Source organism: Pleurodeles waltl, chromosome 6, assembly GCF_031143425.1.
Source record: "Pleurodeles waltl isolate 20211129_DDA chromosome 6, aPleWal1.hap1.20221129, whole genome shotgun sequence".
Taxonomy (NCBI): domain Eukaryota; kingdom Metazoa; phylum Chordata; class Amphibia; order Caudata; family Salamandridae; genus Pleurodeles; species Pleurodeles waltl.
In genome coordinates, this window is record NC_090445.1 from 5,914,701 (window position 1) to 5,942,406 (window position 27,706).

Consider the following 27,706-nt stretch of genomic DNA (forward strand, 5'->3'; position numbering starts at 1 on the left):
TCCTGAACAACACATCATTGGACAACAGTATAAGATTATTGATGTCCATAACTCCACTAAGTTTCTTCCCTTAGCTATAATTCAGTTTAGTTGGGGTGGAGTTACTGGCCCTAAGCAGGTGGTGGTATCACCTAGCTTACCTGTAGACTGTCTCTTAGGTAATGACCTAGAGGCCTCAGGTTGGGCTGATGTAGAGTTTTATGCCCATGCAGCCATGCTGGGCATCCCTGAGGAATTGTTCCCTCTCATTTCAAGTGAAATGAAAAAGCAAAGGAGAGAAGGCCTGAAAACTCAGGATCCCTCTCCATCAACAGGTAAAAAGGGTATCACAGTATCCCCTAACCACCCTACCATTCAGGATACTATTCCTGTGGTGGGAGAAACCTCTCCTGGGGTGGCACCTGTTCCAAGGGAATCATCAGCTGGCAAAGCTGGACTCCCTGAGGTGGAAGTACCTCTCTGTGGGATAACTAACATTGGTGAGAAAAACAGCACCATTTTAGTTAACATGGAGCATCCCTCCAACCCTCCCAGAGAAACTTTAGTGCAGAAACCCTGCACTACCTCACAACACTTAGGACAGCATCCCTGCCCTAGTGTGGAGCTCATAGGACAGCATCCCTGCCCTGCTCCAACTCAAGAGAAACAGCATCCCTGTTCTCTCTTCCAGCCAGATGGACAAAGTTTTTGCCCAGCTATGGCTTTTCTGAGACAGCATCCCTGTCTGGCATTTCCATCACTACAAATAGGTTCAGTGGACAATTCCCACTGCTCTAAACTAAAACTTACTGATAGAAACTCTGAAAATGCATATTCACATTGTTGCTTAGCTAAAAAACTTCAAACAGGGTGGTTTACATCCCCACAGGGAAGTAACCATATAGTGGATGATAAAGGGAGTAACCAGTCTATTGCAGAGCTACTCTCTACTTATCACCACTTAGACAATAAAGTCTCAACTGGCCAAGGTTAGCCTTATTGTCCTTCGTTTGGGGGGGGGTTGTGTGAGAAGGTAGCCTCTTTCTAGCATTGTTACCCCCACTTTTGGCCTGTTTGTGAGTGTATGTCAGGGTGTTTGTCACTGTTTTCACTGTCTCACTGGGATCCTGATAGCCAGGCCTCAGTGCTCATAGTGAAAACACTATGTTTTCAGTATGGTTGTTATGTGTCACTGGGATCCTGCTGGTCAGGACCCCAGTGCTCATAGGTTTGTGGCCTATATGTATGTGTCACTGGGACCCTGTCACACAGGGCCCCAGTGCTCATAGGTGTGCATGTATGTGTTCCCTGTGTGGTGCGTAACTGTCTCACTGAGGCTCTGCTAACCAGAACCTCAGTGGTTATGCTCTCTCATTACTTTTAAATTGTCACTAACAGGCTAGTGACCAATTTTACCAATTCACATTGGCTTACTGGAACACCCTTATAATTCCCTAGTATATGGTACTAAGGTACCCAGGGTATTGGGGTTCCAGGAGATCCCTATGGGCTGCAGCATTTCTTTTGCCACCCATAGGGAGCTCTGACAATTCTTACACAGGCCTGCCACTGCAGCCTGAGTGAAATAACGTCCACGTTATTTCACAGCCATTTTACACTGCACTTAAGTAACTTATAAGTCACCTATATGTCTAACCTTTACCTGGTAAAGGTTAGGTGCAGAGTTACTTAGTGTGAGGGCACCCTGGCACTAGCCAAGGTGCCCCCACATTGTTCAGAGCCAATTCACTGAACTTTGTGAGTGCGGGGACACCATTACACGCGTGCACTACATATAGGTCACTACCTATATGTAGCTTCACCATGGTAACTCCGAATATGGCCATGTAACATGTCTATGATCATGGAATTGCCCCCTCTATGCCATCCTGGCATTGTTGGTACAATTCCATGATCCCAGTGGTCTGTAGCACAGACCCTGGTACTGCCAGACTGCCCTTCCTGGGGTTTCACTGCAGCTGCTGCTGCTGCCAACCCCTCAGACAGGCAGCTGCCCTCCTGGGGTCCAGCCAGGCCTGGCCCAGGATGGCAGAACAAATAACTTCCTCTGAGAGAGGGTGTGACACCCTCTCCCTTTGGAAAATGGTGTGAAGGCAGGGGAGGAGTAGCCTCCCCCAGCCTCTGGAAATGCTTTGTTGGGCACAGAGGTGCCCAATTCTGCATAAGCCAGTCTACACCGGTTCAGGGGACCCCTTAGCCCTGCTCTGGCGCGAAACTGGACAAAGGAAAGGGGAGTGACCACTCCCCTGACCTGCACCTCCCCTGGGAGGTGTCCAGAGCTCCTCCAGTGTGCTCCAGACCTCTGCCATCTTGGAAACAGAGGTGCTGCTGGCACACTGGACTGCTCTGAGTGGCCAGTGCCACCAGGTGACGTCAGAGACTCCTGCTGATAGGCTCCTTCAGGTGTTAGTAGCCTTTCCTCTCTCCTAGGTAGCCAAACCCTCTTTTCTGGCTATTTTGGGTCTCTGTCTCTGGGGAAACTTCAGATAACGAATGCATGAGCTCAGCCGAGTTCCTCTGCATCTCTCTCTTCACCTTCTGATAAGGAATCGACCGCTGACCGCGCTGGAAGCCTGCAAACCTGCAACATAGTAGCAAAGACGACTACTGCAACTCTGTAACGCTGATCCTGCCGCCTTCTCGACTGTTTTCCTGCTTGTGCATGCTGTGGGGGTAGCCTGCCTCCTCTCTGCACCAGAAGCTCCGAAGAAATCTCCCGTGGGTCGATGGAATCTTCCCCCTGCAACCGCAGGCACCAAAAAGCTGCATTACCGGTCCCTTGGGTCTCCTCTCAGCACGACGAGCGAGGTCCCTCGAATCCAGCGACGCTGTCCAAGTGACCCCCACAGTCCAGTGACTCTTCAGCCCAAGTTTGATGGAGGTAAGTCCTTGCCTCACCTCGCTGGGGTACTTGCACCTTGCACCAGGCCCAGTTATCCCTTATTAGTGTATAGGGTGTCTAGCAGCTTAGGCTGATAGATAATGGTAGCTTAGCAGAGCAGCTTAGGCTGAACTAGGAGACGTGTGAAGCTACTACAGTACCACTTAGTGTCATATGCACAATATCATAAGAAAACACAATACACAGTTATACTAAAAATAAAGGTACTTTATTTTTATGACAATATGCCAAAGTATCTTAGAGTGTACCCTCAGTGAGAGGATAGGAAATATACACAAGATATATATACACAATAGCAAAAATATGCAGTATAGTCTTAGAAAACAGTGCAAACAATGTATAGTTACAATAGGATGCAATGGGGAAACATAGGGATAGGGGCAACACAAACCATATACTCCAAAAGTGGAATGCGAACCACGAATGGACCCCAAACCTATGTGACCTTGTAGAGGGTCGCTGGGACTATTAGAAAATAGTGAGAGTTAGGAAAATAACCCTCCCCAAGACCCTGAAAAGTGAGTGCAAAGTGCACTAAAGTTCCCCTAAGGACAAAGAAGTCGTGTTAGAGGAATAATGCAGGAAAGACACAAACCAACAATGCAACAACTGTGGATTTCCAATCTAGGGTACCTGTGGAACAAGGGGACCAAGTCCAAAAGTCACAAGCAAGGCGGAGATGGGCAAATGCCCAGGAAATGCCAGCTGCGGGTGCAAAGAAGCTTCTACTGGACAGAAGAAGCTGAGGTTTCTGCAGGAACGAAAAGGGCTAGAGACTTCCCCTTTGGTGGACGGATCCCTCTCGCCGTGGAGAGTCGTGCAGAAGTGTTTTCCCGCCGAAAGAACGCCAACAAGCCTTGCTAGCTACAAATCGTGCGGTTAGCGTTTTTGGACGCTGTTGAGGCCCAGGAGGGACCAGGAGGTCGCAAATTGGACCAGCAGAGAGAGGGGACGTCGAGCAAGACAAGAAGCCCTCTCTGAAGCAGGTAGCACCCGGAGAAGTGCCAGAAACAGGCACTACGAGGATGCGTGAAACGGTGCTCGCCGAAGTTGCACAAAGGAGTCCCACGTCGCCGGAGACCAACTTAGAAAGTCGTGCCATGCAGGTTAGAGTGCCGTGGACCCAGGCTTGGCTGTGCACAAAGGATTTCCGCCGGAAGTGCACAGTGGCCGGAGTAGCTGCAAAAGTCGCGGTTCCCAGCAATGCAGCCCAGCGAGGTGAGGCAAGGACTTACCTCCACCAAACTTGGACTGAAGAGTCACTGGACTGTGGGGGTCACTTGGACAGAGTCGCTGGATTCGAGGGACCTCGCTCGTCGTGCTGAGAGGAGACCCAAGGGACCGGTAATGCAGCTTTTTGGTGCCTGCGGTTGCAGGGGGAAGATTCCGTCAACCCACGGGAGATTTCTTCGGAGCTTCTGGTGCAGAGAGGAGGCAGACTACCCCCACAGCATGCACAAGCAGGAAAACAGTCGAGAAGGCGGCAGGATCAGCGTTACAGAGTTGCAGTAGTCGTCTTTGCTACTATGTTGCAGGTTTGCAGGCTTCCAGCGCGGTCAGCAGTCGATTCCTTGGCAGAAGGTGAAGAGAGAGATGCAGAGGAACTCGGATGAGCTCTTGCATTCGTTATCTGAAGTTTCCCCAGAGACAGAGACCCTAAATAGCCAGAAAAGAGGGTTTGGCTACTTAGGAGAGAGGATAGGCTACTAACACCTGAAGGAGCCTATCAGAAGGAGTCTCTGACGTCACCTGGTGGCACTGGCCACTCAGAGCAGTCCAGTGTGCCAGCAGCACCTCTGTTTCCAAGATGGCAGAGGTCTGGAGCACACTGGAGGAGCTCTGGACACCTCCCAGGGGAGGTGCAGGTCAGGGGAGTGGTCACTCCCCTTTCCTTTGTCCAGTTTCGCGCCAGAGCAGGGCTTAGGGGTCCCCTGAACCGGTGTAGACTGGCTTATGCAGAATTGGGCACATCTGTGCCCAACAAAGCATTTCCAGAGGCTGGGGGAGGCTACTCCTCCCTTGCCTTCACACCATTTTCCAAAGGGAGAGGGTGTAACACCCTCTCTCAGAGGAAGTTCTTTGTTCTGCCATCCTGGGCCAGGCCTGGCTGGACCCCAGGAGGGCAGATGCCTGTCTGAGGGGTTGGCAGCAGCAGCAGCTGCAGTGAAACCCCAGGAAGGGCAGTTTGGCAGTACCAGGGTCTGTGCTACAGACCACTGGGATCATGGGATTGTGCCAACTATGCCAGGATGGCATAGAGGGGGCAATTCCATGATCATAGACATGTTACATGGCCATATTCGGAGTTACCATTGTGAAGCTACATATAGGTAGTGACCTATATGTAGTGCACGCGTGTAATGGTGTCCCCGCACTCACAAAGTTCAGGGAATTGGCTCTGAACAATGTGGGGGCACCTTGGCTAGTGCCAGGGTGCCCTCACACTAAGTAACTTTGCACCTAACCTTTACCAGGTAAAGGTTAGACATATAGGTGACTTATAAGTTACTTAAGTGCAGTGTAAAATGGCTGTGAAATAACGTGGACGTTATTTCACTCAGGCTGCAGTGGCAGGCCTGTGTAAGAATTGTCAGAGCTCCCTATGGGTGGCAAAAGAAATGCTGCAGCCCATAGGGATCTCCTGGAACCCCAATACCCTGGGTACCTCAGTACCATATACTGGGGAATTATAAGGGTGTTCCAGTAAGCCAATGTAAATTGGTAAAAATGGTCACTAGCCTGTTAGTGACAATTTGGAAAGAAATGAGAGAGCATAACCACTGAGGTTCTGATTAGCAGAGCCTCAGTGAGACAGTTAGTCACTACACAGGTAACACATTCAGGCACACTTATGAGCACTGGGGCCCTGGGTTACCAGGGTCCCAGTGACACATACAACTAAAACAACATATATACAGTGAAAAATGGGGGTAACATGCCAGGCAAGATGGTACTTTCCTACAATGACAGGATGGAGAGTTATTCTTCACCTGTAGACAGTGGGTAAATGTCGGGATGGATAGGTATTCTTCACCTGTAGACAGTGGGTTAATGTCGGGATGGACAGGTATTCCTCACCTGTAGACAGTGGGTGAATGACAGGATGGAGAGTTATTCTTCACCTGTAGACAGTGGGTAACTGTTGGGATGGACAGGTATTCTTCACCTGTAGACAGTGGGTGAATGTCGGGATGGACAGGTATTCTCCACCTGTAGACAGTGGGTGAATGTCAGGACGGACAGGTATTCTTCACCTGTAGACAGTGGGTGAGTGTTGGGGTGGACAGGTATTCCTCACCTGTAGACAGTGGGTGAATGTAGGAATGACAGGTATTCTTCACCTGTAGACAGTGGGTGAATGTCGGGATGGACAGGTATTCTTCACCTGTAGACAGTAGGTGGATGTAGGAATGACAGGTATACTTCACCTGTAGACAGTGGATAAATGTCGGGATGGACAGGTATTCTTCACCTGTAGACAGTGGGTGAATTTCGGGATGGACAGGTATTCTTCACCTGTAGACAGTGGGTGAATGTCAGGATGGACAGGTATTCTTCACCTGTAGACAGTGGGTGAATGTAGGAATGACAGGTATTCTTCACCTGTAGACAGTGGGTGAATGTCAGGATGGACAGGTATTCTTCACCTGTAGACAGTGGGTGAATGTCAGGATGGATGGGTATTCTTCACCTGTAGACAGTGGGTGAATGTCGGGATGGACAGGTATTCTTCACCTGTAGACAGTGGGTGAATGTCGGGATGGGCAGGTATTCTTCACCTGTAGACAGTGGGTGAATGACAGGATGGAAAGTTATTCTTCACCTGTAGACAGTGGGTGAATGTCAGGATGGACAGGTGTTCTTCACCTGTAGACAGTGGGTGAATGTAAGGATGGGGAGTTATTCTTCACTTGTAGACAGTAGGTGAATGTCGGGATGGACAAGTATTATTCACCTGTAGACAGGGGGTGAATGTCGGGATGGACAGGTATTCCTCACCTGTAGACAGTGGGTGAATGTAGGGATGGGGAGTTATTCTTCACCTGTAGACAGTGGGTGAATGTCAGGATGGACAGGTATTGTTCACCTGTAGACAGTGAGTGAATGTCAGGATGGAGAGTTATTCTTCACCTGTAGACAGTGGGTGAATGTCGGGATGAAGAGGTATTCTTCACCTGTAGACAGTGAGTGAATGTCAGGATGGACAGGTATTCTTCACCTGTAGACAGTGGGTGAATGTCGGGATGGACAAGTATTCTTCACCTGTAGACAGGGGGTGAATGTCGGGATGGACAAGTATTCTTCACCTGTAGACAGGGGGTGAATGTCGGGATGGACAGGTATTCCTCACCTGTAGACAGTGAGTGAATGTCAGGATGGAGAGTTATTCTTCACCTGTAGACAGTGGGTAAATGACAGGATGGAGAGTTATTCTTCACCTGTAGACAGTGGGTGAATGTCGGGATGAAGAGGTATTCTTCACCTGTAGACAGTGAGTGAATGTCAGGATGGACAGGTATTCTTCACCTGTAGACAGTGGGTGAATGTCGGGATGGACAGGTATTCATCACCTGTAGACAGTGGGTGAATGACAGGATGGAGAGTTATTCTTCACCTGTAGACAGTGGGTAACTGTTGGGATGGACAGGTATTCTTCACCTGTAGACATTGGGTGAATGTCGGGATGAACAGGTATTCTTCACCTGTAGACAGGGAGTGAATGACAGGATGGAGAGTTATTCTTCACCTGTAGACAGTGGGTGAATGACAGGATGGAGAGTTATTCTTCACCTGTAGACAGTGGGTTAATGTCGGGATGGAGAGTTATTCTTCACCTGTAGACAGTGGGTGAATGACAGGATGGAGAGTTATTCTTCACCTGTAGACAGTGGGTTAATTTCGGGATGGAGAGTTATTCCTCACCTGTAGACAGTGGGTGAGTGTCAGAGTGGGCAGGTATTCTTCACCTGTAGACAGTGGGTGAATGACAGGATGGAGAGTTATTCTTCACCTGTAGACAGTGGGTGAATGTCGGGATGGACAGGCATTCTTCACCTGTAGACAGGGGGTGAATGTCGGGGTGGACAGGTATTCTTCACCTGTAGACAGTGGGTGAATGTCAGGATGGACAGGTTTTCTTCACCTGTAGACAGTGGGTGAATGTCAGGATGGACAGGTATTCTTCACCTGTAGACAGTGGGTGAATGTCAGGACGGGCAGGTATTCTGCACCTGTAGACAGTGGGTGAATGACAGGATGGAGAGTTATTCTTCACCTGTAGACAGTGGGTGAATGTCAGGATGGACAGGTATTCTTCACCTGTAGACAGTGGGTGAATGTCGGGACGGACAGCTATTCCTCACCTGTAGACAGTGGGTGAATGACAGGATATAGAGTTATTCTTCACCTGTTGACAGTGGGTGAATGTCGGAATGGACAAGTATTCTTCACTTGTAGACAGTGGGTGAATGTCAGGATGGATGGGTATTCTTCACCTGTAGACAGTGGGTGAATGTCGGGATCGACAGGCATTCTTCACCTGTAGACAGTGGGTGAATGTCAGGATGGACAGGTATTCTTCACCTGTAGACAGTGGATAAATGTCGGGATGGACAGGTATTCTTCACCTGTAGACGGGGGTGAATGACAGGATGGAGAGTTATTCTTCACCTGTAGACAGTGGGTGAATGTCACGATGGACAGGCATTCTTCACCTGTAGACACCTGTAGGTTATTCTTCATCTGTACATAGTGCGAGAACACCAGGAAGTACAGGAGGACTTCACCTGTGGATAGTTGGGGATTATTAGGAGCGGAGGGATTTCTTTACCTGCAGACAGTGGGTGAATGTCACAAGGGACATATGTTCTCTAAATAGTAAATGTCCGTAGGGACAGCTGTGAAGTACCTGAAGGTACAGGGTGAACGCCAGGAGCGACAGGTGTTCTTCCTTCGGAGAGGCGGCAGAACAGGTCTTCCTCAGGTTCAGTGTGGCTGACTGGAAATCGCAGAGTTGCAAAAATGCTTCGGCCTTCTTTAAATACAGCTCTGTCTGAAACAAAGAGCAGAGAGTGCTCAACTTATAAATGGTATCGAAACACCCAAACAAAACACAAGCAAACAGAAGGGGGACACAAACGTTTCTATAGACTAGACAGGCCAAGTCATAAGGTGGCACAGAAACACCCAAACATAAAAGCAAAAGCAAGAGGGTATACAAACTCCCATAGAAAGCAACAAACCAAAGGTAAGGCGGCAAATAAACACTCAGAGAAACATAAAAACCAACAAAAGAGCACACAAACTCAGACAGAAAAGTCAAGACAACTACAATGCTGCAAAGAAACCCCCAAAACTTAAAAGCAAACACAAGAGGCCAAACAAACTCCCACAGAAAAGACAAACCAAAGCTATGGCGACACTGAAAGAGGGTATACTAACTACCATGGAAGAGACACACCAAAGGTAAGCAGGCACCGAAACACCCAGAAAAAAACATAAAACCAAAGACAGCACACAAACCCCACAGAAAAGACAAAACAAAGGCAAGGCAGCACAGAAACACCCAGGCAAACATAAAAGCAAACAAAAAGAGTTCCCAATCCCACAGTAAAGACAAGCCAAACATGAGGTGGCACAAAAACACCCAAACATAAAAGCAAACACAAGAGGCCACACAAACTCCCATGCAAAAGCCAAAGCAAACATAAGGGACCACAGAAAAAAAACAAGAAAAAAGCTACCAAAGACAAGTAGAGACAAGTAGTCCTAGAGAAGTGCTAAAGCAACCTCATGGTAGCGCTGCACACCAAGACCAAAGTCAAGTAAATACTAAGGCCCTCATTATGATGTTGGCGGTGTGGGCCACCACCTCAGCGGTGGCGGGAAATTCCGCCAGCCAGCATGGCGGCCCACACCACCACATAATGAAGCCATGGAGGGCTGCCATAGGCGGCCCTCACCCACCGCCAGGCTGCCTCCGTCAGGAAGCCTGGCGGTGGACGGCATGATTATTTGACAGGGCAGCGGTGCTGCCCCTCGGATAATGATCACTTAGCCTCCAGACTTTCCCTGGCGGGTTTCCCCAGCGAAGGGGTGCATGTGGAGCCGCCGTCAATGTCCCGGCCAGACATTCCTCTGGGCCAGTGGGCGGAAACAATGTGTCCGCCCGCCTGCCCGCCCAGAGGAATGTCCATTATACGGCCGTCAAGGTTCCGGGGGAGCTGGCGGTCACTGGGAAGACCGCCAGCATGAACACGGTGGTTTCGACCGCCGTGTTCATAATGAGGGCCTAAGTCTAAACAAACAAATGAACAAGAATACCTGGAAATAAGCTAAATAAAAAGCGAAAGGAATGCAGGAACACTCCGAAAAACAAGCATTATGAAAGTCAGTAGGTGTCGCCCATGCAAGAGCTATTGGCTGTATCTATGTGTTGTAACGATTTTGTACAGCAGGATGGCTGAAAGTAAAAAAAAAAGTGCTAACTATGAGGGGCAGTGAACCCTTTTCTTACTGGGCAAGACAAGCGGTACTTGAACCAAGCTCCAATGTAGGGCAAACACACAAAGAGGAAGTGAAGCCGACACTCAGTGACCAAAAAGAAGCAAAGAAATGAGAGTGACAATGAAGCCAACCAATGGTAAGCAATGGGTGGGTTCTAAGTCCCCTGTAGGTCAACAAAATTAATATATGTGGATATATTTACTATTTTTTAAATCTCCTTTTCCTCTCTCCCTATGACTCTTCAATTAATTCCTTGACGTAGTATACACTAGGGCAGCTAATAAATTGTGATAATTTGTTGTATAAAATGTAGGTTCCTAGTGCTGTTCTGTGTTTTGTGGCACCATACCCTCTTCAGAGAAACATACATTCTTTCATATGACATACAGAAAACAAATTACATTTTTCTAGCATATCATGTCAGCATCCTAAAATAGGTGGTATTTAAACAGACCTTTGCCTGCGTTTTCTTGTTGTCTTATTCATGAGGTTATTATGAAACATCATTGGTGTCAATTATTATGATATCATCAGGGTTAAGGTCATGTGATGTCACTGCCTGGGAAGATTCAGTGTGAAAGGTCTTATGACATCTCTTCCTGCGATGTAATTAAGCTCGAGGGGTGCATGATGTCGGTTCTACACCTCATGAAGGCTTGATGAATGGATATCCATGGTGGTCGGCATCTGTTTTGTGCTGCGTTGTGGTTTCTTGGCGGTGATATCCGTTGGAAGTCCCCCTCTGGAGTGGCCGCATTACCTTGGAGCTGGCCAGCCCTCTGTTTTTTAATTTGTGGATTACTACGCTAAGAGCGGTATTCTTAGCTTTTTACATGGAGCAGTCCAGGAAGTGTAAAATTCCAACTTTTCCACCATTTGGGAAACACCTGAGGAAGTTTTAACATTCCCTGAACTATTCCAGGACTAGAGGTAGAATAGTAAATAAGGGCCGGATTTATATCCTGGCAGAGGGGAACACGCCGTCACAAACGTGGCGGATATCCCGTCCGTTGTATTGCGATCCCTTTATATCCTATGATATGCTATGGTAGGTAGTAATACGGCAGACAGGATATCCGTCATGTTTGTGATGGAGGACCCCCTCCAATGAGATCTAAATCAGGCCGAAGTCCCCTGGACTAGTCTGGGGAACGCTGTACTTTCCCTGGATTTCTGCGAGTCTCCTTTTCTCTGTGTCCTCGTGGGCCTTCCTTCTGCTTCCTTCTCTCTCTGTGAGGCAGCCTTTACTGTAGCGCACTGGAGATTGTGGGGCAAGCAGCCAGCTTGGGTGCACTTCCTGCTGTCTTCGCGGCCAGCCTCTCTGCACAATGCAGCGGGCCTCTGTATGTCGATCGCGGGTGACTGAGGGTTGTGGCCCAGCCCAGTACTTCTCACTTGCTCCACCTGTTCAAGTCGTGGCCGGCCTTTCCTTATGCCCTGCACAGCGTCACATCTCCCACTTGCTGCAGTTGTACTTGCTGTGTCCATGGCACTATCTTTCTTATTTGGTGACGGTGGGTGTCTCAGCGTATTCACAGCTGTCAATCAGTGGATTGATAAAGAGTGCATCACAAGTGAGGATATTCAGTCGCTGTTGAAGCTGCGCCTGTCTCAGTCGTACACCAATGTCTTGAGACCTCTTCTGAGCTCCTGGATGGAGGGCACTGATCTTAGATGAGAAGGAGGGCTGTTCAAAGCCTTTTCTGCTAGGTATGAGAAAGAGCAGCCACCGCAGTTGCTGTAGCAAATTCGTGGGGTGGTCCTCGGTCGTGCAGGGATTTATACGCAAACGTCAGAAGCTTGAATTGGCAGCATCTGTGTACAGGGAGCCAGGGAAGGTTCCTTAGGTGGGGTGATGTGGGTTCGTTTTGGGACATCCAAGATGAGTCTGGCAGCCGAGTTCTGGATGATTTGTAGCATTTTTGTGAGGAGTGTGGCGAGTCCGCCATACACTGCGTTTCTGTAGTCTAGTCTGCTTGCTATGATGGCTTGTGTGATGATACGTCAGATGCTGAGAGGGAGCCATCTTTCTCCTTCCACTGTGTGGTTCCTTCATAGCGTCACATCTACCACTTGCTGGAGTTTCACCTACTGTGTCTGGTGACACTGGACGCCTCAGCATACGTACAGTTGGCTCCTTCCGCTGTGTGCTTCCCTCATAGCCAGTTGTTGTGTTTCTACTGGAAGGATGACACACTCACTCTTATCGCTGTAACACTAATTTGTTATTTGCTGTTCCTGCTATTAAAACACTACAATAAATGCTTACTTATGGCGTTACTCTCTGCCGTGTGTGGTCATTTTCTTTACTTCTCCAGGACTGCCCCTCCCTTCATCATTTCCTAAGTTACCCCCTTGTCCCAGGAAGTGTTATCAGATGACCAATATGTCCACTGATCAGCGTTATGGTGAATTGACTAGTGGAAAACTCACAACGACATAACGTCTAGGTCCAGCGAATGAAAGCAGTCTCACGTCCCTTTGCAGATTTTGATGAGGAGCTCGGGTCACGGCTTCTTACCGCAGGCTTAGTTTGGGCAGAAACTCACAAGTGTGATGCTTGATTTCCTCAGGATGCGCCTCATTCATTTGCATCGGTCACAGCTGAAGCCTCACAGTACCTGCGCAATGGAACTTGACAGGTGCAGCCGGCATCTTCCATCCTTGCGTCAAGTCCTCTTCGCACATGCGTCGATGGACATCTACAGTGTGGTGGGTCTAGATATCGCAGCATGGCTTCTTCTGTAGTTGCAACCTCCTAGGCCGCCTATGCGGCAGCTGTGACGTACAGCTATAACCTCCCACGACGACCGGTCTCCACTTAGCGGTGACACAGCTTCTTTCCTTCTGGCGTTAGAAGCACCAGCTCGTGGCCCGCAGCGGTTCCCAGTCGGTAAGACATCACTTACCTTAGTGAAGTTGCTGGGGCAGTTCTCAGCACGAACTCCAAAGAGGAACCGGGAGACCACCTCTTGTCATGAGTCGCTCTTAGCTTTATGCTCTAAAGCAGCTTCTCACTGGTCCTTACGTTGGGAACACACTGGGTTTCTCCTCCTGGACACTTTCTGCTCTTGCAGGGCCAGACACACTCCTTCTTTCTCTCAGAAGGTAGACTTCTTGGAACTAGACACACTCTCAGCTCCTGCGACAGACAGAGGAGACGTCAGGTGATGTTCTCCGACAGAGAGAGGAGACTTCAGGTGATGTCCTCCGACAGACAGAGGAGATGTCAGGTGATGTCCCCTCACCTCAGGGAGTCTGGATGTCACATAGACATGAGCACTGGTTGCACACCAGCTCTTCGAGTATGCTGCGGGGCACTCCCTTCTGTGGTCAAGAAGAACAAAGTGGGATGGTTTGAATCTAACTTTTATACCCATTTTTCAGACAGGAGTATGGATACACTGCCCCAAGCTTCAGAACCTCTTTTAAAGGGACCTCATCAGGCCGCTCTCTAGACACAACCTTGGTGTAGTTATGCTTCTCACAGCAGGTAGTTCTGGGGCTGGCTCCAAGCAGGAGCATTCATAACATGAGTACAATGAAGTGTGAGACCTCAGCTCCTGGCAGTCATATGCCTGCCTGAAGCGGTAATCAGGGACAGACAAAAGGGCAAGCCTGGCCTAGAGACCTCCTCAGCTTGTGCAACTGAAACTACAGCCTCGCCCCTCCCCTATAATCTAACACACGTGCAGGGCAGCTTGATGCTAGTCCCAGAGGTGAGTCTACGTGCAGGGCAGCTTGATGCTAGTCCCAGAGGTGAGTCTACGTGCAGGGCAGCTTGATGCTAGTCCTAAGGTTGGGTCTACGTGCAGGGCAGCTTGATGCTAGTCCCAGAGGTGAATCTATGTGCAGGGCAGCTCGATGCTAGTCCCAGAGGTAAGTCTACGTACAGGGCAGCTTGATGCTAGTCCTAGAGGTGAGTCTACGTGCAGCGCAGCTTGATGCTAGTCCTAGAGGTGAGTCTACGTGCAGGGCAGCTTGATGCTAGTCCCAGAGGTGAGTCTACGTGCAGGGCAGCTTGATGCTAGTCCTAGGGGTGAGTCTACGTGCAGGGCAGCTTGATGCTAGTCCTAGAGGTGAGTATACGTGCAGGGCAGCTTGATGCTAGTCCTAGAGGTGAGTCTACGTGCAGGGCAGCTTGATGCTAGTCCCAGAGGTGAGTCAATGTGCAGGGCAGCTTGATGCTAGTCCCAGAGGTGAGTCTACGTGCAGGGCAGTGTGATGCTAGTCCTAGAGGTGAGCCTACCTACAGGGCAGCTTGATGCTAGTCCTAGAGGTGAGTCTACGTGCAGGGCAGCTTGATGCTACTCCCAGAGGTGAGTCTACGTGCAGGGCAGCTTGATGCTAGTCCTAGAGGTGAGTCTACGTGCAGGGCAGCTTGATGCTAGTCCCAGAGGTGAGTCGATGTGCAGGGCAGCGTGATGCTAGTCCTAGAGGTGAGTCTACGTGCAGGGCAGCTTGATGCTAGTCCTAGAGGTGAGTCTACGTGCAGCGCAGCTTGATGCTAGTCCTAGGGTTGGGTCTACGTGCAGGGCAGCTTGATGCTAGTCCTAGAGGTGAGCCTACGTACAGGGCAGCTTGATGCTAGTCCTAGAGGTGAGTCTACGTGCAGGGCAGCTTGATGCTAGTCCTAGAGGTGAGTCTACGTGCAGGGCAGCTTGATGCTAGTCCTAGAGGTGAGTCTACGTGCAGGGCAGCTTGATGCTAGTCCCAGAGGTGAGTCGATGTGCAGGGCAGCGTGATGCTAGTCCTAGAGGTGAGTCTACGTGCAGGGCAGCTTGATGCTAGTCCTAGAGGTGAGTGTAGGAGGCTGGACTGGCTTGTAGTGAGTACCAAGGGGTACTTGCACCTTGCACCAGGCCCAGTTATCCCTTATTAGTGTATAGGGTGTCTAGCAGCTTAGGCTGATAGATAATGGTAGCTTAGCAGAGCAGCTTAGGCTGAACTAGGAGACGTGTGAAGCTACTACAGTACCACCTAGTGTCATATGCACAATATCATAAGAAAACACAATACACAGTTATACTAAAAATAAAGGTACTTTATTTTTATGACAATATGCCAAAGTATCTTAGAGTGTACCCTCAGTGAGAGGATAGGAAATATACACAAGATATATATACACAATAGCAAAAATATGCAGGATAGTCTTAGAAAACAGTGCAAACAATGTATAGTTACAATAGGATGCAATGGGGAAACATAGGGATAGGGGCAACACAAACCATATACTCCAGAAGTGGAATGCGAACCACGAATGGACCCCAAACCTATGTGACCTTGTAGAGGGTCGCTGGGACTATTAGAAAATAGTGAGAGTTAGCAAAATAACCCTCCCCAAGACCCTGAAAAGTGAGTGCAAAGTGCACTAAAGTTCCCCTAAGGACAAAATAGTCGTGTTAGAGGGAAAATGCAAGGAAAACACAAATCAGCAATGCAACAACGATGGATTCCTGACTGAGGGTACCTGTGGAACAAGGGGACCAAGTCCAAAAGTCACAAGCAGCTCGGAGATGGGCAGATGCCCAAGAAATGCCAGCGGTTGGTGCAAAGAAGCTCTTACTAGGCTGAAGAACTGTGAATACTGCAGGAACGACAAGGGCTAGAGACTTCCCCTTTGGAGGATGGTTCCCCCACGCCTTGGAGAGTCGTGCAGAAGTGTTTTCCCGCCGGATGGACGCCAACAAGCCTTGCTACACGCAAATCGTGCGTTTGGCGTTTTTGGACGCTGCTGGGGCCCAGGAGGGACCAGAAGGTCGCAAATTGGACCTGCAGAGAGAGGGGATGTCGAGCAAGACAAAGAGCCCTCACTGAAGCAGGTAGCACCCGGAGAAGTGCCAGAAACAGGCACTACGAGGATGCGTGAAACGGTGCTCGCCGAAGTTGCACAAAGGAGTCCCACGTCGCCGGAGACCAACTTAGAAAGTCGTGCAATGCAGGTTAGAGTGCCGTGGACCCAGGCTTGGCTGTGCACAAAGGATTTCCGCCGGAAGTGCACAGGGGCCGGAGTAGCTTGCAAAGTCGCGGTTCCCAGCAATGCAGCCCAGCGAGGTGAGGCAAGGACTTACCTCCACCAAACTTGGGCTGAAGAGTCACTGGACTGTGGGGGTCACTTGGACGGTGTCGCTGGATTCGAGGGACCTCGCTCGTCGTGCTGAGAGGAGACCCAAGGGACCGGTAATGCAGCTTTTTGGTGCCTGCGGTTGCAGGGGGAAGATTCCGTCGACCCACGGGAGATTTCTTCGGAGCTTCTGGTGCAGAGAGGAGGCAGACTACCCCCACAGCATGCACAAGCAGGAAAACAGTCGAGAAGGCGGCAGGATCAGCGTTACAGAGTTGCAGTAGTCGTCTTGGCTACTATGTTGCAGGTTTGCAGGCTTCCAGCGCGGTCAGCGGTCGATTCCTTATCAGAAGGTGAAGAGGGAGATGCAGAGGAACTCGGCTGAGCTCATGCATTCGTTATCTAAAGTTTCCCCAGAGACAGAGACCCTAAATAGCCAGAAAAGAGGGTTTGGCTACCTAGGAGAGAGGATAGGCTACTAACACCTGAAGGAGCCTATCAGCAGGAGTCTCTGACGTCACCTGCTGGCACTGGCCACTCAGAGCAGTCCAGTGTGCCAGCAGCACCTCTGTTTCCAAGATGGCAGAGGTCTGGAGCACACTGGAGGAGCTCTGGACACCTCCCAGGGGAGGTGCAGGTCAGGGGAGTGGTCACTCCCCTTTCCTTTGTCCAGTTTCGCGCCAGAGCAGGGGCTAAGGGGTCCCTGAACCGGTGTAGACTGGCTTATGCAGAATTGGGCACCTCTGTGCCCAACAAAGCATTTCCAGAGGCTGGGGGAGGCTACTCCTCCCCTGCCTTCACACCATTTTCCAAAGGGAGAGGGTGTCACACCCTCTCTCAGAGGAAGTTCTTTGTTCTGCCATCCTGGGCCAGGCCTGGCTGGACCCCAGGAGGGCAGCTGCCTGTCTGAGGGGTTGGCAGCAGCAGCAGCTGCAGTGAAACCCCAGGAAGGGTAGTTTGGCAGTACCAGGGTCTGTGCTACAGACCACTGGGATCATGGAATTGTACCAACAATGCCAGGATGGCATAGAGGGGGCAATTCCATGATCATAGACATGTTACATGGCCATATTCGGAGTTACCATGGTGAAGCTACATATAGGTAGTGACCTATATGTAGTGCACGCGTGTAATGGTGTCCCCGCACTCACAAAGTTCAGGGAATTGGCTCTGAACAATGTGGGGGCACCTTGGCTAGTGCCAGGGTGCCCTCACACTAAGTAACTTTGCACCCAACCTTTACCAGGTAAAGGTTAGACATATAGGTGACTTATAAGTTACTTAAGTGCAGTGTAAAATGGCTGTGAAATAACGTGGACGTTATTTCACTCAGGCTGCAGTGGCAGGCCTGTGTAAGAATTGTCAGAGCTCCCTATGGGTGGCAAAAGAAATGCTGCAGCCCATTGGGATCTCCTGGAACCCCAATACCCTGGGTACCTCAGTACCATATACTAGGGAATTATAAGGGTGTTCCAGTAAGCCAATGTAAATTGGTAAAAATGGTCACTAGCCTGTTAGTGACAATTTAAAAGTAATGAGAGAGCATAACCACTGAGGTTCTGGTTAGCAGAGCCTCAGTGAGACAGTTAGGCACCACACAGGGAACATATACATGCACACCTATGAGCACTGGGGCCCTGTGTGACAGGGTCCCAGTGACACATACATATAGGCCACAAACCTATGAGCACTGGGGTCCTGACTAGCAGGATCCCAGTGACACATAACAACCATACTGAAAACATGGTGTTTTCACTATGAGCACTGAGGCCTGGCTATCAGGATCCCAGTGAGACAGTGAAAACAGTGACAAACACCCTGACATACACTCACAAACAGGCCAAAAGTGGGGGTAACAAGGCTAGAAAGAGGCTACCTTCTCACACAACCCCCCCCCAAACGAAGGACAATAAGGCTAACCTTGGCCAGTTGAGACTTTATTGTCTAAGTGGTGATAAGTAGAGAGTAGCTCTGCAATAGACTGGTTACTCCCTTTATCATCCACTATATGGTTACTTCCCTGTGGGGATGTAAACCACCCTGTTTGAAGTTTTTTAGCTAAGCAACAATGTGAAGATGTATTTTCAGAGTTTCTATCAGTAAGTTTTAGTTTAGAGCAGTGGGAATTGTCCACTGAACCTATTTGTAGTGATGGAAATGCCAGACAGGGATGCTGTCTCAGAAAAGCCATAGCTGGGCAAAAACTTTGTCCATCTGGCTGGAAGAGAGAACAGGGATGCTGTTTCTCTTGAGTTGGAGCAGGGCAGGGATGCTGTCCTATGAGCTCCACACTAGGGCAGGGATGCTGTCCTAAGTGTTGTGAGGTAGTGCAGGGTTTCTGCACTAAAGTTTCTCTGGGAGGGTTGGAGGGATGCTCCATGTTAACTAAAATGGTGCTGTTTTTCTCACCAATGTTAGTTATCCCACAGAGAGGTACTTCCACCTCAGGGAGTCTAGCTTTGCCAGCTGATGATTCCCTTGGAACAGGTGCCACCCCAGGAGAGGTTTCTCCCACCACAGGAATAGTATCCTGAATGGTAGGGTGGTTAGGGGATACTGTGATACCCTTTTTACCTGTTGATGGAGAGGGATCCTGTGTTTTCAGGCCTTCTCTCCTTTGCTTTTTCATTTCACTTGAAATGAGAGGGAACAATTCCTCAGGGATGCCCAGCATGGCTGCATGGGCATAAAACTCTACATCAGCCCAACCTGAGGCCTCTAGGTCATTACCTAAGAGACAGTCTACAGGTAAGCTAGGTGATACCACCACCTGCTTAGGGCCAGTAACTCCACCCCAACTAAACTGAATTATAGCTAAGGGAAGAAACTTAGTGGAGTTATGGACATCAATAATTTTATACTGTTGTCCAATGATGTGTTGATCAGGGTGCACTAGGTTTTCAGTCACCAAAGTGAAACTGGCACCTGTGTCCCTGTAGGCCAAGGCCTCAACACCATTTATTGAAACTGTCTGCCTGTACTTATCCATTGTAAGGGGACAAGCAGCCAGTGTGGCAAGGCCAATGCCACTAGGTGTGACAGAAACTGTCTTGGGACTGATTACATCAGTTTCCACTATGGACCCATAAGTGAACCCAACTACACCCTTTGCTTGACTGTTGCCAGCAGTCCCACCACTAGTACCACTACTGCTAGGGGCACTAGAGCTTGATGTATTAGTGGTGGTAGGCTCAGGGGGTTTACCTGGACAGGACTTATCCCCTGGCCTATGGCCTCTGTTTTTACACACAAAGCACCAAGGCTTTTTAATGTGTGCAGGTTGGGAAGAAGAGGAAGAATTTGTTTTATCCCCACCCTCTGAAGAGTGTTTAAGATTTGAAGTGGGATCTTTGGTTTTACCCTTATCCCCATGCTTATCTTGAGATTTTTCACCATCTTTCTTCTTAATGCCATCTTTGTCACCCCCTGTATGAACTTTTCTGTTCACCCTTGTTCTGACCCATTTGTCTGCCTTCTTTCCCAATTCTTGGGGAGAGGTCAGATCAGAGTCTACCAGGTACTGGTGCAACAAATCAGACACACAATTATTAAGTATATGCTCTCTCAGGATTGTATTATACAGGCTGTCATAATCAGTAACTTTACTGCCATGTAACCACCCCTCCAAGGCCTTCACTGCCTGGTCAATGAAATCAACCCAGTCTTGTGAAGACTCCTTTTTGGTCTCTCTGAACTTTATCCTGTACTGTTCAGTGGTTAAGCCATAACCATCCAGGAGTGCATTCTTAAGAACTTGGAAATTATTGGCATCATTTTCTTTCACAGTAAGGAGCCTATCCCTACCTTTTCCACTAAATGATAGCCATAGGATAGCAGCCCACTGCTTTTGAGGGACATCCTGTACAGCACAGGCCCTCTCAAGTGCAGCAAACCACTTGTTAATGTCATCCCCCTCCTTATAAGGGGGAACTATCTTGTGCAGATTCCTGGAATCATGCTCTTTTGCAGGATGACTATGGGGAATACTGCTGCTGCCACCATGGGTATCTAAACCCATCTTCTGTCTTTCCCTCTCTATTTCTAAAGACTGTCTATCCACATCCAGCTGTTGCTTCTTGAGCTTCAGTCTGGTTTGTTCCACTCTCAATCTATTGAGCTCCCTTTCTAACAATCTGTCATCAGGGTGGGTGGGAGGGACATTTCTAGATACAGAGGTATGATGGGAATGAACAGAAGGAGACCTGTCCCTTACAAAGGGCACCCTAACAGCTTGGCTACCAGCATAATGTGAGAGCACATCATCAGTATGATGTGATTCAACCTCTGTACCAACTATGCTAGACTGTCTAGTAATGGGCAGGCTGAGAAGTTTCTTTCCTGAACCTTTTCCTGGGGGAGTCCCTGGATCAGATTGAGAACCATTAGCTACTTTTTCTACAGATTGGGCACTTATGGCCTTATCCTGTACTCTAAGCATATTAATTAACAGTTCTAAGGAAGGATTCTTCCCTAGACTCAAACCTCTCTCTATGCAGAGACTCCTTGCTCCTTTCCAGCTAAGGTGATCATATGCAAGTTTGGACAGTTCAACATTTTGGCCTGTGCCAGACATTTTCTAGAGAGAGTTAAAGTGATAGAAAAAGAGAAAAAAAGTTTTCAGAACTTTTTGGAAAGACAGAAAAACTTTTTAAACTTTTAAGAACTTTTTGAAAGTTTAGAAGTACTTTTCAGCACTTAGAAAAGAGTGAAAAGAGGAAATGCAAAACTTTTTGGCTATGTGTATATACACTGACCTTGTTTTGTATATTTTTCTCTTATGAAAAGTACAATGACAAGAGTGGTAAGTAGTCTCAAGCACTTATCCCACCGCTGCACAACCAATGTAGGAGGCTGGACTGGCTTGTAGTGAGTACCAAGGGGTACTTGCACCTTGCACCAGGCCCAGTTATCCCTTATTAGTGTATAGGGTGTCTAGCAGCTTAGGCTGATAGATAATGGTAGCTTAGCAGAGCAGCTTAGGCTGAACTAGGAGACGTGTGAAGCTACTACAGTACCACCTAGTGTCATATGCACAATATCATAAGAAAACACAATACACAGTTATACTAAAAATAAAGGTACTTTATTTTTATGACAATATGCCAAAGTATCTTAGAGTGTACCCTCAGGGAGAGGATAGGAAATATACACAAGATATATATACACAATAGCAAAAATATGCAGTATAGTCTTAGAAAACAGTGCAAACAATGTATAGTTACAATAGGATGCAATGGGGAAACATAGGGATAGGGGCAACACAAACCATATACTCCAAAAGTGGAATGCGAACCACGAATGGACCCCAAACCTATGTGACCTTGTAGAGGGTCGCTGGGACTATTAGAAAATAGTGAGAGTTAGCAAAATAACCCTCCCCAAGACCCTGAAAAGTGAGTGCAAAGTGCACCAAAGTTCCCCTAAGGACAAAATAGTCGTGTTAGAGGGAAAATGCAAGGAAAACACAAATCAGCAATGCAACAACGATGGATTCCTGACTGAGGGTACCTGTGGAACAAGGGGACCAAGTCCAAAAGTCACAAGCAGCTCGGAGATGGGCAGATGCCCAAGAAATGCCAGCGGTTGGTGCAAAGAAGCTCTTACTAGGCTGAAGAACTGTGAATACTGCAGGAACGACAAGGGCTAGAGACTTCCCCTTTGGAGGATGGTTCCCCCACGCCTTGGAGAGTCGTGCAGAAGTGTTTTCCCGCCGGATGGACGCCAACAAGCCTTGCTACACGCAAATCGTGCGTTTGGCGTTTTTGGACGCTGCTGGGGCCCAGGAGGGACCAGAAGGTCGCAAATTGGACCTGCAGAGAGAGGGGACGTCGAGCAAGACAAAGAGCCCTCACTGAAGCAGGTAGCACCCGGAGAAGTGCCAGAAACAGGCACTACGAGGATGCGTGAAACGGTGCTCGCCGAAGTTGCACAAAGGAGTCCCACGTCGCCGGAGACCAACTTAGAAAGTCGTGCAATGCAGGTTAGAGTGCCGTGGACCCAGGCTTGGCTGTGCACAAAGGATTTCCGCCGGAAGTGCACAGGGGCCGGAGTAGCTTGCAAAGTCGCGGTTCCCAGCAATGCAGCCCAGCGAGGTGAGGCAAGGACTTACCTCCACCAAACTTGGGCTGAAGAGTCACTGGACTGTGGGGGTCACTTGGACGGTGTCGCTGGATTCGAGGGACCTCGCTCGTCGTGCTGAGAGGAGACCCAAGGGACCGGTAATGCAGCTTTTTGGTGCCTGCGGTTGCAGGGGGAAGATTCCGTCGACCCACGGGAGATTTCTTCGGAGCTTCTGGTGCAGAGAGGAGGCAGACTACCCCCACAGCATGCACAAGCAGGAAAACAGTCGAGAAGGCGGCAGGATCAGCGTTACAGAGTTGCAGTAGTCGTCTTGGCTACTATGTTGCAGGTTTGCAGGCTTCCAGCGCGGTCAGCGGTCGATTCCTTATCAGAAGGTGAAGAGGGAGATGCAGAGGAACTCGGCTGAGCTCATGCATTCGTTATCTAAAGTTTCCCCAGAGACAGAGACCCTAAATAGCCAGAAAAGAGGGTTTGGCTACCTAGGAGAGAGGATAGGCTACTAACACCTGAAGGAGCCTATCAGCAGGAGTCTCTGACGTCACCTGGTGGCACTGGCCACTCAGAGCAGTCCAGTGTGCCAGCAGCACCTCTGTTTCCAAGATGGCAGAGGTCTGGAGCACACTGGAGGAGCTCTGGACACCTCCCAGGGGAGGTGCAGGTCAGGGGAGTGGTCACTCCCCTTTCCTTTGTCCAGTTTTGCGCCAGAGCAGTGGCTAAGGGGTCCCTGAACCGGTGTAGACTGGCTTATGCAGAATTGGGCACCTCTGTGCCCAACAAAGCATTTCCAGAGGCTGGGGGAGGCTACTCCTCCCCTGCCTTCACACCATTTTCCAAAGGGAGAGGGTGTCACACCCTCTCTCAGAGGAAGTTCTTTGTTCTGCCATCCTGGGCCAGGCCTGGCTGGACCCCAGGAGGGCAGCTGCCTGTCTGAGGGGTTGGCAGCAGCAGCAGCTGCAGTGAAACCCCAGGAAGGGTAGTTTGGCAGTACCAGGGTCTGTGCTACAGACCACTGGGATCATGGAATTGTACCAACAATGCCAGAATGGCATAGAGGGGGCAATTCCATGATCATAGACATGTTACATGGCCATATTCGGAGTTACCATGGTGAAGCTACATATAGGTAGTGACCTATATGTAGTGCACGCGTGTAATGGTGTCCCCGCACTCACAAAGTTCAGGGAATTGGCTCTGAACAATGTGGGGGCACCTTGGCTAGTGCCAGGGTGCCCTCACACTAAGTAACTTTGCACCCAACCTTTACCAGGTAAAGGTTAGACATATAGGTGACTTATAAGTTACTTAAGTGCAGTGTAAAATGGCTGTGAAATAACGTGGACGTTATTTCACTCAGGCTGCAGTGGCAGGCCTGTGTAAGAATTGTCAGAGCTCCCTATGGGTGGCAAAAGAAATGCTGCAGCCCATAGGGATCTCCTGGAACCCCAATACCCTGGGTACCTCAGTACCATATACTAGGGAATTATAAGGGTGTTCCAGTAAGCCAATGTAAATTGGTAAAAATGGTCACTAGCCTGTTAGTGACAATTTAAAAGTAATGAGAGAGCATAACCAATGAGGTTCTGGTTAGCAGAGCCTCAGTGAGACAGTTAGGCACCACACAGGGAACATATACATGCACACCTATGAGCACTGGGGCCCTGTGTGACAGGGTCCCAGTGACACATACATATAGGCCACAAACCTATGAGCACTGGGGTCCTGACTAGCAGGATCCCAGTGACACATAACAACCATACTGAAAACATGGTGTTTTCACTAATAGCACTGAGGCCTGGCTATCAGGATCCCAGTGAGACAGTGAAAACAGTGACAAACACCCTGACATACACTAACAAACAGGCCAAAAGTGGGGGTAACAAGGCTAGAAAGAGGCTACCTTCTCACAGTGAGTCTACGTGCAGCGCAGCTTGATGCTAGTCCTAGGGTTGGGTCTACGTGCAGGGCAGCTTGATGCTAGTCCTAGAGGTGAGCCTACGTACAGGGCAGCTTGATGCTAGTCCTAGAGGTGAGTCTACGTGCAGGGCAGCTTGATGCTAGTCCCAGAGGTGAGTCTACGTGCAGGGCAGCTTGATGCTAGTCCTAGAGGTGAGTCTACGTGCAGGGCAGCTTGATGCTAGTCCCAGAGGTGAGTCGATGTGCAGGGCAGCGTGATGCTAGTCCTAGAGGTGAGTCTACGTGCAGGGCAGCTTGATGCTAGTCCTAGAGGTGAGTCTACGTGCAGGGCAGCTTGATGCTAGTCCCAGAGGTGAGTCGATGTGCAGGGCAGCTTGATGCTAGTCCTAGAGGTGAGTCTACGTGCAGGGCAGCTTGATGCTAGTCCTAGAGGTGACTCTACGTGCAGCGCAGCTTGATGCTAGTCCTAGGGTTGGGTCTACGTGCAGGGCAGCTTGATGCTAGTCCTAGAGGTGAGTCTACGTGCAGGGCAGCTTGATGCTAGTCCTAGAGGTGAGTCTATGTGCAGGGCAGCTTGATGCTAGTCCCAGAGGTGAGTCTACGTACAGGGCAGCTTGATGCTAGTCCTAGAGGTGAGTTCACGTGCAGGGAAGCTTGATGCTAGTCCTAGAGGTGAGTCTACGTGCAGGGCAGCTTGATGCTAGTCCTAGAGGTGAGTCTACGTACAGGGCAGCTTGATGCTAGTCCTAGAGGTGAGTCTACGTGCAGGGCAGCTTGATGCTAGTCCTGGTGGTGAGTCTACGTGCAGGGCATCTTGATGCTAGTCCTAGAGGTGAGTCTACGTGCAGGGCAGCTTGATGCTAGTCCCAGAGGTGAGTCTACGTGCAGGGCAGCTTGATGCTAGTCCTAGAGGTGAGTCTACGTGCAGGGCAGCTTGATGCTAGTCCCAGAGGTGAGTCTACGTGCAGGGCAGCTTGATGCTAGTCCCAGAGGTGAGTCTACGTGCTGCGCAGCTTGATGCTAGTCTCAGAGGTGAGTCTACGTGCAGGGCAGCTTGATGCTAGTCCCAGAGGTGAGTCTACGTGCAGGGCAGCTTGATGCTAGTCTCAGAGGTGAGTCTACGTGCAGGGCAGCTTGATGCTAGTCCCAGAGGTGAGTCTACGTGCAGGGCAGCTTGATGCTAGTCCCAGAGGTGAGTCTACGTGCAGGGCAGCTTGATGCTAGTCCCAGAGGTGAGTCTACGTGCAGGGCAGCTTGATGCTAGACCCAGAGGTGAGTCTACGTGCAGGGCAGCTTGATGCTAGTCCCAGAGGTGAGTCTACGTGCAGGGCAGCTTGATGCTAGTCCCAGAGGTGAGTCTACGTGCAGGGCAGCTTGATGCTAGTCCCAGAGGTGAGTCTACGTGCAGGGCAGCTTGATGCTAGTCCCAGAGGTGAGTCTACGTGCAGGGCAGCTTGATGCTAGTCCCAGAGGTGAGTCTACGTGCAGGGCAGCTTGATGCTAGTCCTAGAGGTGAGTCTACGTGCAGGGCAGCTTGTGTAGGAGGCTGGACTGGCTTGTAGTGAGTACCAAGGGGTACTTGCACCTTGCACCAGGCCCAGTTATCCCTTATTAGTGTATAGGGTGTCTAGCAGCTTAGGCTGATAGATAATGGTAGCTTAGCAGAGCAGCTTAGGCTGAACTAGGAGACGTGTGAAGCTACTACAGTACCACTTAGTGTCATATGCACAATATCATAAGAAAACACAATACACAGTTATACTAAAAATAAAGGTACTTTATTTTTATGACAATATGCCAAAGTATCTTAGAGTGTACCCTCAGTGAGAGGATAGGAAATATACACAAGATATATATACACAATAGCAAAAATATGCAGTATAGTCTTAGAAAACAGTGCAAACAATGTATAGTTACAATAGGATGCAATGGGGAAACATAGGGATAGGGGCAACACAAACCATATACTCCAGAAGTGGAATGCGAACCACGAATGGACCCCAAACCTATGTGACCTTGTAGAGGGTCGCTGGGACTATTAGAAAATAGTGAGAGTTAGAAAAATAACCCTCCCCAAGACCCTGAAAAGTGAGTGCAAAGTGCACCAAAGTTCCCCTAAGGACCAAATAGTCGTGTTCGAGGGAGAATGCAAGGAAAACACAAATCAGCAATGCACCAACGATGGATTCCTGTCTGAAGGTACCTGTGGAGCAAGGGGACCAAGTCCAAAAGTCACAAGGAGCTCGGAGATGGGCAGATGCCCAAGAAATGCCAGCGGTTGGTGCAAAGAAGCTCTTACTAGGCTGAAGAACTGTGAATACTCCAGGAACGACAAGGGCTAGAGACTTCCCCTTTGGAGGATGGATCCCCCACGCCTTGGAGAGTCGTGCAGAAGTGTTTTCCCGCCGGATGGACGCCAACAAGCCTTGCTACACGCAAATCGTGCGTTTGGCGTTTTTGGACGCTGCTGGGGCCCAGGAGGGACCAGAAGGTCGCAAATTGGACCTGCAGAGAGAGGGGACGTCGAGCAAGACAAAGAGCCCTCACTGAAGCAGGGAGCACCCAGAGAAGTGCCAGAAACAGGCACTACGAGGATGCGTGAAACGGTGCTCGCCGAAGTTGCACAAAGGAGTCCCACGTCGCCGGAGACCAACTTAGAAAGTCGTGCAATGCAGGTTAGAGTGCCGTGGACCCAGGCTTGGCTGTGCACGAAGGATTTCCGCCGGAAGTGCACAGGGGCCGGAGAAGCTTGCAAAGTCGCGGTTCCCAGCAATGCAGCCCAGCGAGGTGAGGCAAGGACTTACCTCCACCAAACTTGGGCTGAAGAGTCACTGGACTGTGGGGGTCACTTGGACGGTGTCGCTGGATTCGAGGGACCTCGCTCGTCGTGCTGAGAGGAGACCCAAGGGACCGGTAATGCAGCTTTTTGGTGCCTGCGGTTGCAGGGGGAAGATTCCGTCGACCCACGGGAGATTTCTTCGGAGCTTCTGGTGCAGAGAGGAGGCAGGCTACCCCCACAGCATGCACAAGCAGGAAAACAGTCGAGAAGGCGGCAGGATCAGCGTTACAGAGTTGCAGTAGTCGTCTTTGCTACTATGTTGCAGGTTTGCAGGCTTCCAGCGCGGTCAGCGGTCGTTTCCTTATCAGAAGGTGAAGAGAGAGATGCAGAGGAACTCGGCTGAGCTCATGCATTCGTTATCTACAGTTTCCCCAGAGACAGAGACCCTAAATAGCCAGAA

At 49.6% G+C, this 27,706-nt stretch overlaps 1 protein-coding gene across 1 annotated transcript in view; it reads right to left on the reverse strand.

Annotated features, from left to right (window-relative positions):
- The window catches only part of TTC16 (tetratricopeptide repeat domain 16), a 253,336-nt gene that overhangs the window by 149,486 nt on the left and 76,144 nt on the right, over positions 1 to 27,706 (reverse strand). Inside the window, exon 5 of the mRNA XM_069236961.1 lies at positions 8,811 to 8,954. Coding sequence (XP_069093062.1) covers positions 8,811 to 8,954 — 144 coding nt within the window. The remainder of the gene's footprint in view (positions 1 to 8,810; positions 8,955 to 27,706) is intronic.